Below are 13,264 nucleotides of genomic sequence, written 5' to 3'. Positions count from 1 at the left end.
CCCCGCCCCTCTCCCCGCTCCGGGTCCCTCGCCCCGCCCCTCCCCCCTCTCCCCGCCCCTTGCTCCTCTCTCCGCCCCTCGCCACTCGCCCTGTGCCTCGCGCTCCCGGTCTGGTTCAAAGCTCCCTCCCGCCTAACGTCTTCAGCCCAGTCTCGCTGCCCTTCTTCCCTGCGGAGGGAGGGCCTGGGCGGTCAGGTTGGCGGGAGGGAGGTTACCTTTCCCGGTCTCGCTCCGGCCGCCCAAGCCGGAGAGAAGCAGCGGCGAGGTCTGCGGGCGGCATGGCGGGAGCTCAGTACGAGCGCGGGAGGGGCCCCGCGGCAGGGGAGCAGCTGCAGCAGCAACACGTCTCTTGCCAGGTCTTCCCCGAGCGTGTGGCCCAGGGGAATCCCCAGCAAGGGTTCTTCTCCAGCTTCTTCACCAGCAACCAGAAGTGCCAGCTTAGGCTCCTGAAGACGCTGGAGACAAGTAGGAGCCATGACCTGGAGGCTGGGGTTCGGCCGAATGGGTCTGAGACCGGGTGGGCGAGGAAGGGCCTGGGCAACACCTGGCCAGGGGCTGCAGTTTCAGCCTCAGGGCTGAGTGAACCAGGTTCAGCACAGAGTCTAGGCAGATAGGGCATCATGGGGGCTGGGTTGGGAGCCTGGGGCTCAGTTTTCCCACCAGAGGAGGCGCTGAGACCCTTTTCGTCGCTGTTTTTGGCTTGGGGAATGAGTTTGTCTGCCCTTTTTTGTCACTCACTGTTGTGACACATCTTCCGATTTCTTACATAAGTTATGCAGCCACATTGTGACTTCAGGGTAAGGGTGAGGCTGACTTTTAAAGAGCCAGCCAGGTTAATTAAGGCATACAAAGTCTGTAAAAATGTAATTAAAGCATACAAAGGCTGTAAAAATGTAAAAACAGTTTTGCAAACCTATCCTTCCTTGGAAGGGGTTCTTAGCCTTCATGCATGAATGGGCTTCAGAGCATAGAAGTCCCTGAAATGGTCTGTGAAATCGTGCGTGTGTGTGTGTGTGTGTGTGTGTGTGTGTGTGTATGTGCCTAAGTGCATTTCTTTTTCTTTCTTTTTTTTTTTTTGAGACGGAGTTTTGCCGAGGCTGGAGTGCAGTGGCGCGATCTTGGCTCACTGCAAGCTCCGCCTCCCAGGTTCACGCCATTCTCCTGCTTCAGCCTCCTGAGTAGCTGGGACTACAGGAGCTCGCCACCACGCCCTGCTAATTTTTTTGTATTTTTAGTAGACCCGGGGTTTCACCGTGTTAGCCAGGATGATCTCGATCTCCTGACCTCGTGATCCATCCGCCTCGGCCTCCCAAAGTGCGGGATTACGGGCGTGAGTCACTGCGCCTGGCCCTAAGTGCAGTTTTTTTTTGTGGGGTGGGGGGAGAGTTAATAGCTTCATTATATTTTCAAAGAGGACAACGACCCCACAAAGGTTAAGAACTGCTGTGGGTTAAACAGGAACACAACTGTCCATTGACAAATTTCTCTCCAGTAGCAGAGACATTGCACTAGAGAAGATTTCTTAATTCCTTTACATTGACATAGACTTAGTGTGCTTTCAGATACATTTGGAAAATTAGTCTTAAACATACTTGTCCCAAAGCAAGGTTACTATTTTATAGTTGGTCAGTCACAGTTCAAAAGTCAACCACTGAAAGATTTTCCAACCTTCTTGGGATTACCTGCTTGTAGAGACTCAGGGAGGTAGGAGGGGGAAGGGGAGTCGAGGGTAAAAGGGGAGAGAATGATGATACTGTATTTACTATACAAATATGTATTGAGTGCCTCCCAGGTTTTGGTGGGGGAAGTAGAAAGATGAGTTAGCACCCTGCCTGGAAGGTGCTTCAAAGTGGAATAGAGTGGAAAGAGTGTGGGTTGCAGAGTTAGATGTGGGTTCAAATGCGGATCCCTTTCCTCAGGTGTGGAAGAGTGACTTAACTTCTCTGATCCTCACTATCCTTATTGTAAAAAAAGAGAAGGGGAAGAATACCTCTTTTAGGGTTGTTGTGAAAAATAGATTTTATGGGGCTGGGTACGGTGGCTCATGCCTGTAATCTCAGCACTTTGGGGAGCAATATAGGGAGACCCTGTCTCTACAACAAATAAAAAAATTAGCTGGATGTGGTGGCTCGTGCCTGTAGTCCCAGCTATTTAGGAGGTCGAGGCAGGAGATTTGCTTGAACCCAGGAGGCTGCGGCTGCAGTGAGCTATGATTGCATCACTGCACTCCAGCCTGGGCAACAGAGCAAGACCCTGTCTAAAAAAAAAAGTATTGATTTTATGAATGTAAAGTACCAGCATATCAGGAGCTGAGCTGAATAAATGGTAGCTGTTTTTACAGTGGAAGGGCCACACAGTGGAGGAAGAGTAGAAATAGATAGGATGTGAGGAAGGTGGGGTGCTGAACATGAGCCCCAGTAGGAATCAATGGACCTCAATCTTCCAAGGGCAGGGTGGCTGGGAGGGCCTGTTGGTGGTATTAAAGTGTCAACCTGCAGCTTTAAAATCCTATCCCTGCGTGGGGCATGGTGGCAGAAACCAGGCCTCATGGGAGACTTTTTTTTTTTCACCAAAGCAATTTTATTCTAAATATTGCTGCAGGTCCTTTTTGAAGTACTAAACCAAGGTGCTGCCTGCTTTTTTTTTTTTTTTTTTTAAGTATGAGGACTACAGACTTTTGAAACTTTTAACTTTGTAAAATTCTCCTAGTTGCATGAATAATAATGTGCTTAATACAGTACCTGCTATCTGGTATTCACTCAATTAATAATACTTATTGTTAACAATAATTATTCTACTGTGAACACTCTTGCAAGGGGCAGGTTGGTAAAGCAGTAACCTATACCTGACTTTCTCATCTCACATTTCTTTCTCTCGCTTATTTTTGTCTTCAACCTTTTTTTTAAACCTTAGTTTCTTTTTCACTTTTTTTGGGTTACGTCATATAATTGGCTGTGCATTTATACTCTCAGACAAGATGCCTATGGGAAAAGTTAATATCAGAGGCATTTGGGTTCCTTGTACTTTCCTGTAGTAGTCACGGGCCCATAGAGTCTTAGATGTGGAAGGGCCCTGAGGAATCGTCTAGGCCTCCCTATCCCCTTACAAGGAAACCTCCGTGCCATTGCTGGCCAGATACTCCACAGACCTCTACTGGAACACAGTTACCTGTTCCCTGAGGCTCTTTCAAGCTACTGTCTATTGTTTCACCAGCTTTAATTTTTGGAGAAAAATCCTTTCTCTTACTGAGCTGAAATCTGCTGTGTGTAACTTCCATACTTTGATCCTTGTTCTGCCCTTTGAAGAAATATTAACTGAATCTAGTCCTACATGGCACCCCTTCAATACTTGAAGCTACTGTGGTCCTAGTTAAGTCTTCTGTCTCCTTTCCAATCCCCTAAATCCTTTCTTGCTTCTTACTGGAAGTAGTCCTGTAGTACCCTAGTCACTATCCCCTGTGGAAGAGCTTCAGTGGCAGGTCCCATTTAGAACTTGGTAGTACTCAGCATGGGACATGGCGTTGCCAGTATGGTCTGACCAGGACAGAACAGTGTGGCTACTGGCTTCCTCAAACCTAGGTACTGTGCTGTTGTTCACTTTTTTTTTTTTTTTAAGACGGAGTCTTGCTCTGTCTCCCAGGCTGGAGTACAGTGGTGCGATCTGGGCTCTCTGCAAGCTCCGTCTCCCGGGTTCACGCCATTCTTCTGCCTCAGCCTCCTGAGTAGCTGGGACTACAGGCGCCCGCCACCACGCCCGGCTAATTTTTTGTATTTTGATAGAGACTGGGTTTCACTGTGTTAGCCAGGATGGTCTCAATCTCCTGACCTTGTGATCCGCCTGCCTCGGCCTTGCAAAGTGCTGGGATTACAGGCATGAGCCACTGCGCCCAGCACTGTTGTTCACTTCTAAGGAATGTGGCCGTAGATTCCCTCAGTCTTTTGGTATATACCATAATACAACGTGTTTGATCATTTAACTAAACATGAACTTGAAAAGCATAGTTGATATTATCTGAGATGCTTAGTAATACCATGTTTGTATTTGTGTTAGTGTTTTTTTTCAGTACAAACTTGCTTTGATGTTAATTTAAACTTGGCCTCTCATGTCAATTTTTACCAATTTTAAGATAACATTACTTTTTTTTGAGACAGAGTCATTCTGTCTTCCAGGCTGGAGTGCAGTGGTGTGATCTCAGCTCACTGTAACGTCTGTCTCCCTGGTTCAAGCGATTCTCATGCCTCAGCTTCCCAAGTTGCTGGGACTACAGGCATGTGCCACCATGCCCAGCTAATTTTTGTATTTTTAGTAGAGATGGGGTTTTGCCATGTTGGTCAGGCTGGGCTTGAACTCCTGGCCTCAAATGATCCACCTGCCTCAACCTCCTAAAGTGCTGGGATTATAGGCATGAGCCACTGCATCTGGCCTGTGAGTTACTTTTTGATAATATCTTACACTGCTATTTGGGTAGTTTAATTGGTGCTACTTTTCCAATTAGCTTACTTAATTAAATCAATATCTTTTTTAGATCCGTATGTCAAACTTCTGCTTGATGCTATGAAACACTCAGGTTGGTAAGTAACTCTTTTTGAAGTGGTGCTGTGGGATCTGGCCGCTGAAAACAAAAACCAAGTTCTCTTCTTAAGAGAACTGCTTAGGATTTCTCTGAGGTCACGAAGTCTTTTCCATAGGGTAAATAGAGGTAATTGGCTGCTTGTTCTCTTTGGACATCTTCTGCCCTAACTAATGTTCTTTTTTTTTTTTGAGACGGAGTCTCGCTCTTATTGTCCAGGCGGGAGTGGGCAGTGGCGCTGTCTTGGTTCACTGCAACCTTCCTCTCCCAGGTTCAAGCAATTCTTCTGCCTCAGCCTCCCGAGTAGCTGGGTTTACAGGCGCACATCACCATGCCCGGCTGATTTTTGTATTTTAGAAATGGGGGTCTCACCACATTGACCAGACTGGTCTCGAACTCCTGTCCACAAGTGATCCACCCACCTTGGCCTCCCAAAGTGCTGGGATTACAGGCGTGAGCCACTGCTCCAGCCCAGCTCATTTTCTAGCTCTTACCATTCACCTTGGGTGATTAGTAAAGACAGTACTCAAATTTTTCTTCTAAGTAATTACCAATCCTGGCCTTTCTGCTATACCACCCTGAGCATTGTTTTTAATGGAAAAGAACTCTCAGCTTGTTATGTAGGAACCTTGCAGATGTTGTATAACTTTGAGGGGTTTAAAGGAAGTGACTTCTGACATCCGGTTCTTAACATTCTGGCTCAAGGGTAGGAACTCCAGCATACTTGCAATATGGCCATCATCAGTTGAACAAATGTTTTATGGAATCATATCTATAGAATTTGAACTAGGATTCATTTTGCGTACAACCTCCTTATTTTACAGCTGAGATAACTGAGTCCTGAAGATGTTAAGTTTCTTTCCCAAGGTTTCCTATGTGTTAGTAGTAGAGGAGATTTACTGTATGGTGGAGGGTCTCCTGAGTCCTGGCCCAGAGCTGTTTGCCACATACACACTGTTTCTGGACATTGTCTCTTTAATCTATTCTTGCCTTGTAGTGCTGTTAACACAGATAGACACTTTTCTTGTGAAGACTGTAATGGAAATGTCAGTGGAGGTTTTGATGCTTCAACATCTCAGGTAGGCATTATTGCCAAATTGTTTCCTTCCCTTTAATCCTCTCTCTTGATATTTTTTTAGCATCTTCCACATGCTTGGCATTCTGTTTGGTAGACTTTGTGTAGGACTAAAAAAGTGAATTAGTTATCCTTACTCTAAGGAGTTTACTCTTAAGATCTCTTAAGGAGTTTATAGCCTTACAGGAAAGATAAAACATGAACACAGACAATTATAAAATGAGGCAGGCTAAACCATTTTAGATGGGCTTGGTTACCACAGTGGGACAGTGATGTGATTGATTGAAAGATGCCAACAGATTCAACTAGAGGATATAAAGCCTCCTTAGGGGCAGAGCAGGGGCAGCATGAGCAAAAGTGCTTGCTAGGAAACTGCATGGCATGTGTAGGGAATGGCATATTGTCTAGTTTATCTCGAGGGGAGGAACACGTGGGGAATAAAGGAAAATAGGATTGGAAAGAAATGTAAGCCATATGTTGGGAGGCCTTGAATGCTAAACGAAAGGGTTTTACCTTTACATGGTGAGAAGTGATACTGCCTGTGAAAATCTTTCATTAGGGGAGTTTTCTTATCTGTACACTATGGACAATGATTTTATGAAATGATCATTTTATGGAATGATTATGAGAATTAAATGAGATATTTCTTATAGAGTTGCTTATCTTAGTCCCTGGCCCATAGTAAGCATGTAATAAATTTTATTGTTAGTTTTAAGTCATCAGAGGGTTTCGACAGAGTCTTGGAGGTGGTAGATAATGTCATGTGATGGTAAATGATAGTGTTATAAGTAACTGTTTCCCACCTGAATGTATAATTCATATTTAACTACACTTAACTGTTTCCTGCTGGATAATTTTATATGTATTTAGGTTATTTATAACATTTTTACAGTAATCATGGGAAGTGGCAATATAGAACAAGGGTAAGAAGTTTAGATTTTGGAGTCAGACTTGAGTTTAAATCTTAGTTTCCCTGCTTATTATCTGTGGGGCTTGGGCAAGTATTTTTCTTCTTCTCAGTTTTCTCATTTGTAAACTGGTAGTCACAATACCTATAGCTCTCAAAATGGCTCTGGATAAGTTCACCCCCTTCCCGGTCCCCCCAGGGTTAAATAGAGTGCACATCTTGAACTTTCATCCTAATTCTCAGCAGTGTTGAACACAGTTGGGCACCCTCTCCTTTTATTATTATTATTTTTAATTATTATTATTTTTGAGACAGAGTCTCACTCTGTTGCCCAGGCTGGAATGCAGTGGTGCAATATGGGCTCATTGCAACCTCCGCCTCCTGGGTTCAAGTGATTCTCCTGCCTCAGCCTCCTGAGTAGCTGGGATTGCAGGCATGTGCCACCACGCCCAGCTAATTTTTGTATTTTTAGTAGAGACAGGGTTTCGCCATATTGGCCAGGCTGGTCTTGAACCCCTAACCTCAGGTGATCCCCCTACCTTGGCCTCCCAAACTGCTAGGATTATAGGTGTGAGCCACCATGCCTGGCCTATTTTTTTAAGTGAAAATTTTTATTATGAAGTATCTCATTCATACAGAAGAGTAAAAAACCTATATGTCCGCTTTCAGTAATAATAAAGTGCACGCCTATCTAACTGCCACCCAGACTAGAGAAAAAGAACATTACTAGGACTTCAGAAACCTGTGTGGTCCTCTTGAATCAGATCCTTTTCCCTTCCTTAACCTGATTTTTGTGGTAACCATTCCCTGTTTTCTGAATGACTTTACCATCTACATATACAGTCCAACAGTGTGTTATTTAGTTGACTGCTTTTGAGCTTCATACATGATATACTTTGAGTTTTATGTAGTATTTTGTAGTATTATGAAATTGTGTAGTAGATAGTCTCCAACTTACTTCCCACGTTCAATATTTGTGAGATTCTTTCTTGTCATTGTGTGTACCTCTCTGGTTTATTCAGTTTCCCTGTTATATAGTGTTTATTCCGTTGTGTGTTTATACTACAGTTTACTTTAATATTGATTGTTTCCAACTTTATTATTATGAACAATGCTGCTATAAATATTCTTGACCTTCACTAGTGGTACACATTGCAAGAGTTTCTCTAAGGTATATGCTCAAGAGCAGAATTACTGGGTCATGTAGTTTGTGTACACTTGACTTCAGCTGTTAATGCCAAACACTTTCTTTGGTTTCTAGTATACAGCATTCTTCTGGTTGCTCCTTTGCTAGCTTACTTTCCTCTACCAGCATTTAAATGTTGAAGTCCCTCAATCCTTGGTCATAGAGCCCCTTCTTTTTTTACTCTGTACTCTGCCAAGGAGGTCTCATCAATTTTCTGGGGTCAAAGCTCATTTTTAAGAATTCTACATTCCGTATATCCAAGTGCCCATTTAACATCTCTACTTGAGCTTCTATTTATTTATTTATTTTTATTTTTAGTGAAAATAAATGTTTTTGGGGACAGGGTCTTGCTCTGTTGCCACTTGCTCTGGAGTGCAGTGGCGCAAACATGGCTTACTACAGCCTTGAACTCCTGGGCTCAAGCGATCCTCCCATCTCAGCCTCCTGAGTAGTTGGGACTACAGGTGTGCATCACTGGACCCAGCTAACTTTTAAAATTTTTTTGTAGAGATGAGGCCTCATTATGTTGCCCAGGCTGGTCTTAAACTCCTGGCCTCAAATGATCCTTCCGCCTCAGCCTCCCAAAGTGCTGGGATTACAAGCGAGAGCCACGGTTCCCCACCTACTTAAGTGTCTTGAAGACACTTTAGACTTGAAATGTGTAAGTCCAAATTAATGATTCCCCAGTGAGGATGGTGCATGAATACGTGTCCTTAATCTAAGTACTGCTATAGTCCAGAGAGAGGAGAAGGGAGAAGTTAGTCACTGGGTGAGGCAATTGGAGCATGTACACTTAGGACTGGGACTTGTCCCTTGGGTAGATGTGTGGCCAGTGGAGAAGAGTGGGTAGAGATACTCCAGGCAGGTGAGCTTGTCAGGGAGAGGTGAGGTCATGTGGGAGAGAAGATCGAGTCTGTGAAAGGAGATTTTAGAAATCACTGAACTTCTTTTATTTTGGTGTCTCCTAGATAGTTTTGTGCCAGAATAATATCCATAATCAGGCCCATATGAACAGAGTGGTCACCCACGAGCTCATTCATGCATTTGATCATTGTCGTGCCCATGTCGACTGGTTCACCAACATCAGACATTTGGCGTGCTCAGAGGTGAGTTTTATTGTATTTTTCTCCAGAACACTCTATGCTCAAATATTTTATTCAAGTGTAATTTATTTAAATGTATTCCTTTTCCTACTCTCATAGCTCTACCTTAGTCTTGAATTTCTGTTTTTAACTAACATTGAATACCATTTTTGATAAACAGCTAGAGAAATTTAAACTATATTTTTAGAAGTCTCTTAACTATATCCTGTAAGTCCTAATAATAGTGATGACTGACTTTAATAAGCTATTAATTTTTTCCTATGGGATACATTTTATAATGTGAAAAAATAATAATTAACATTTGCTGAGGGCTGTATTCCAAACACTGTTCTGTTTGCACAGATTCTCATTTAATCTTCACAATAACCCACTGAGGTAGATATTATACTATTATTGTCCCTGTTTTATGTATGTGGAAAGTGAGACGGTTGTTTAGATTCCAAAGTTAGTAAGTGGCAGAGGCAGGATTACAACCAGTATTTTTAACTAGCTTGCCCAGCTGCCTTCCATAGAGTTCCTTGCTTGCCCTAGAGTAAAACATGCTCGTTTCAAAAATACAACATGAAAAGATATTTATTACTAAGCACGTTGGATTGCTTGGCATATGCTCCTAGAGAGAGCGTATTCTGCATATGCATATACTTGGATGTCATTAATTGAAGAATTAATTAAAATAATCTAAATCTCAAGCCTATACTTCATAACTTAGATTATTTTCCCTTTCTCTTGAAATTAATATGTAGCCCCCCTGCATCTAATTATAATTCCAATTATTTGGAGAATAGACTGAAACCTGAGTTTTTAAATAGGTCTCTCTCGGGTACTGTGAGAATGAATGCCTTGTAGCTAAAGTGTGTTAAGTACTTTGAGCTCCTCAGAGGAATGAGGCCATAATATTGTAGAAGGAACAAGAAGTGGACCATTCTGTTAGCAATGAATTAGCAAAAATGTGGTCAGGCTGCCTGTAGAATCTATGTGGGTTGTTCTAAGACTTTTTCATTCATTAAAGTATAGTAAATCTGAAAATATGTCCTAATTTCAGGCTGTCATGCTCATAGCATGATCAGTTTGGAATGTTCTTGATTCTTTGTGTTTTGTATTGCTTCATTTTTCACAGGACAATCAAGTCCCTAGAGGAAGGTCCTGAACTTATACAGGTTTGAGGGAAGCTGCAAGAGAGATTTGGGCTAGGGTTGGGAGGGTCATATCCTCAGAGTGTCTCAGATATTAATGCATTCCGTTTTAAGCTCACTTTGAAACTCAGTTTATTTCAAGAATGCTTTCTTGAAGTACTTTTAGTAATTTCTACAAGTATTTGTATCTTGTAGAGTGTGTAATTTAACTCTGAGGTCTAGCTCTCTGACTTTTGGTTCCAAAAAGAAATTAGTTCTGTCAGTAAAGCTACAGCATAAAGTTTAGAAAATTTCCTTTGGTAGGCGACTGAACTTTTCCCCATCTCTCCAGTATATTTGGCATTGTCTAGCATAGCTCATAGATATTTGCTTTTGTCGTCAATAGAGTTTAAAAAGTCCTTTAAGAAGAAGTCTTACAAACACTCTTTTCTCAGACAAAGATGCTAATTTTATATTCTTTTCTAATTTTAAAAAATTGGTTGATATCATAAAGATATATAGAGCATGAGCGTTTATTTTCTTTTTGTCTGTCTTCTGTGTGATAGGTTCGAGCTGCTAACCTTAGTGGAGACTGCTCACTTGTCAATGAAATATTCAGGTTACATTTTGGATTGAAACAACACCACCAGGTAAAAGCTAACATGCAATCACCTCCCCTCCAGAGTGTTATGAGTGGAAATAATGAATAAAGAAATGAAAAGTACTTCAGTATTTGAAATTTGAAAGAACTTCCTATGTGAAAAGAATACAAAGTATGTACCATTTAAACAAAGTAGATGGAATTTAGTTCTACTTTATAATTATGGGCAAGCTATGTGACTCAATGAGTGTGTGAGATATTTTAATAATGAAAGGAGGCCTGGCAAGTGGCTTGGGCCTCCCAGCACTTTGGGAGGCCGTGGTGGGCGGATCACAAGGTCAGGAGATTGAGACCAGTGTGGCCAACATGGTGAAACCCTGTGTCTACTAAAAACACAAAAAAATTAGCTGGGCGTAGTGGCGCATGCCTATAGTTCCAGCTACTCTGGAGGCTGAGGCAGGAGAATCGCTTGAACCTGGGAGATGGAAGTTGCAGTTAGCCGAGATCATGCCACTGCACTCCAGCCTGGGCCACAGAGTGAGACTCCCTCTGAAAAAAAGAAAGAAAGGAGCTAAGATCTTGCACCTGGGATACTTTTCGATGGGGCTGGATAAGGAATGGAAGTGAAATCACAGCATGTCTCACTGTTATTCTAACAATTCTTGACTTCTGTTTTGAATCTACCATAGCATTCTGGAAACAAAAAATGTAATCCCTTTCAGAACAGAGAGTGTGTTGCTGCACAAGTTATGGCTTTGTCTCAGTGTACCTGTAAAGGCTGTATAATGTGATAGAAAACCTTTGGCTTAGCACAGACTTGAGTATGATGAGCTTAGCTGAGAGGGATTTGTGTAAACAAAACAAAAACAAAAAACAAAAGAGATAGCTATAAGGCAAGATTATCCTGCTGGAAAGGCTTTGAGATCTGTATTAGATGGATGTGGGGAGAGGAAGTATAGAACTCATGGATTGATAATGAATGTGAGCAGTTCTGCTCACAGCCACCCTGGGCCTCTGTCCACATTTAGGAGAAAGGGTGGTCAGTCATTTTCTATAGTAAGAGCCTGCTGAGCCAGTTTGTGAAGTATGTGAGCATCAGGATATCAGTTCCAACTAGATGAAAAAAGATATGTTAAGGACAACAGGAAGGCCCTTGGTTTTGTGGAGAAGAGAGTAACTCAACTCTGGGGTGGAGGGTGGAGTCACAGTGAGCTACTCAGAGAAACTGTGAACTGAGTGAATCGGAGCGAGAAGAAAAGCCTGCTGCCTGGAAAGGGTGATTACCCTGTGCCAGGTCAGCTTATTGATATGCCACTGACTTGTCTTGTGCTGCATGTTTTCTGTGCCCTTGAGTCCCTGCTTCTCTGGTGAATTCTGTGTCTTCTGACTGTCAGTGGAGAGGGGTGGAAGCAGGGTACCCATCAGCACACCCCTAGAGAAGAGGATAATGTGGTTAAAGCATGTGCTGGCATAGCTCATGGATATCTGCTCTTGTCAATAGAGTTTGAAAAATTCCTTAAAAAAAAACTGTTACATATACTCTGTTTTAGAAAATATGCTAATTTTATATTCTTTTCCAATTAAAAAAATAAGTTGATATAATAAAGGAATAGAGCGTGATTTTTTTTTTTTTAATTCACCTTCTATCTTTGTGATAAGTTTGTGATGCACGCAGTCTGTGAAAGAGAAGTTTTCCTCTTTTTACCACTGGGTAGCAGCAGAAGAAAACAAATAGAAATAGCAATAGGACAGAAAATATGTGGAGGTAGTAGGAATGTGGCTGACGGAGAAGTCTTAGACAATGGAGTTCCTGCTTTTGTACAGCATGTGCCCAGGAAATAGAAACAGCAAGTACAGTTACTGATTGTAAAATTGCATAGTCATACCTTTATTTTAACAGAAATTTATTATGTCTAAAAAGAAGTAAATCTGTGGTCTACACTTGTGTCTCCTAACCCTGTGGCTTCAGGAGACAAATTTTTGTACCTTTTTTTCCCTGCAGGAGAGAAATTTCCTCTCTTTTTAGTAATTGTTGTTTTGGCTTCACATGGTTCTTTTCTTCTTCCTTTATGCCTGGGGTTTATTGTTTAAAATCAGCGTTTGGTAAAATTCAGGTTGAGAAACACTAGATTCCAATGTGAGTGAGTATCTCCAGCTTGAGCACACTGACCAGGCCAATGAAAAACTGGGAACATGCAGAGAAAACAGATGGTTGTCAGGATGCACAGCCATCCAAACCAGTGTTTGATTATTTTTAGGAAAAGGTCAAGTGCCATTCTTTTGAGTTTTAATTTGGGCCTGTGGAGAAATAAACGGATTAAAAGCTCTCCAAGGATTGGAATGGCAGGGCCTTATATTTCTTAAATATTTAAGTTAGAGTATTGAGAAGTTCTAGCCTATTACTATGAAACATTAGGTAAATTATTATCTTAGAACTTTAATATCTGTGTAAAGAACAATCAGGAAAAAAAGTTGTTTAATTTCCACCCCCCTTAAAAAATTAAGGTACTTTCCAAGTTTGGGTGGATATGTGTATGGTTTTCTGTTGCCTCCAGAGAGGACTTACCCTTCTCAAAGGAAAAGTTATCTAGCATTGGTCAACTGAAAAGAAAGAGAGGTACAGAAGTGAAGTATATTTTAAATTTAATTAAATTTTATAAAAAAGTCAATCAGGACCTTATAGACTTTTTTTTTTTTTTTTTTTTTTTTT

General features: G+C 41.9%; 1 protein-coding gene across 2 annotated transcripts in view; it reads left to right on the top strand.

Moving 5' to 3' along the window:
* The first annotated feature begins 63 nt into the window (after positions 1–63).
* Positions 64–13,264, top strand: part of ATP23 (ATP23 metallopeptidase and ATP synthase assembly factor homolog) — a 14,173-nt gene continuing 972 nt past the window's right edge. Inside the window, exons 1-6 of one of the 2 annotated variants that reach the window (XM_017865476.1) lie at positions 177–265; positions 357–465; positions 4,526–4,571; positions 5,568–5,649; positions 8,707–8,844; positions 10,520–10,603. In XM_017865476.1, the coding sequence (XP_017720965.1) occupies positions 4,555–4,571; positions 5,568–5,649; positions 8,707–8,844; positions 10,520–10,603 (321 nt within the window). In that variant the 5' untranslated portion in view covers positions 177–265; positions 357–465; positions 4,526–4,554. Of the gene's footprint in view, positions 466–4,525; positions 4,572–5,567; positions 5,650–8,706; positions 8,845–10,519; positions 10,604–13,264 lie in introns of both variants that reach the window. The other variant, XM_017865477.1, reaches the window with a different exon arrangement.

The sequence above is a fragment of the Rhinopithecus bieti genome, unplaced genomic scaffold (genome assembly GCF_001698545.2).
Source record: "Rhinopithecus bieti isolate Rb0 unplaced genomic scaffold, ASM169854v2 scaffold_83003, whole genome shotgun sequence".
NCBI lineage: Eukaryota > Metazoa > Chordata > Mammalia > Primates > Cercopithecidae > Rhinopithecus > Rhinopithecus bieti.
Note: the sequence above shows the minus strand (reverse complement) of the source record. Positions and strands in the feature narration are given on the sequence as shown.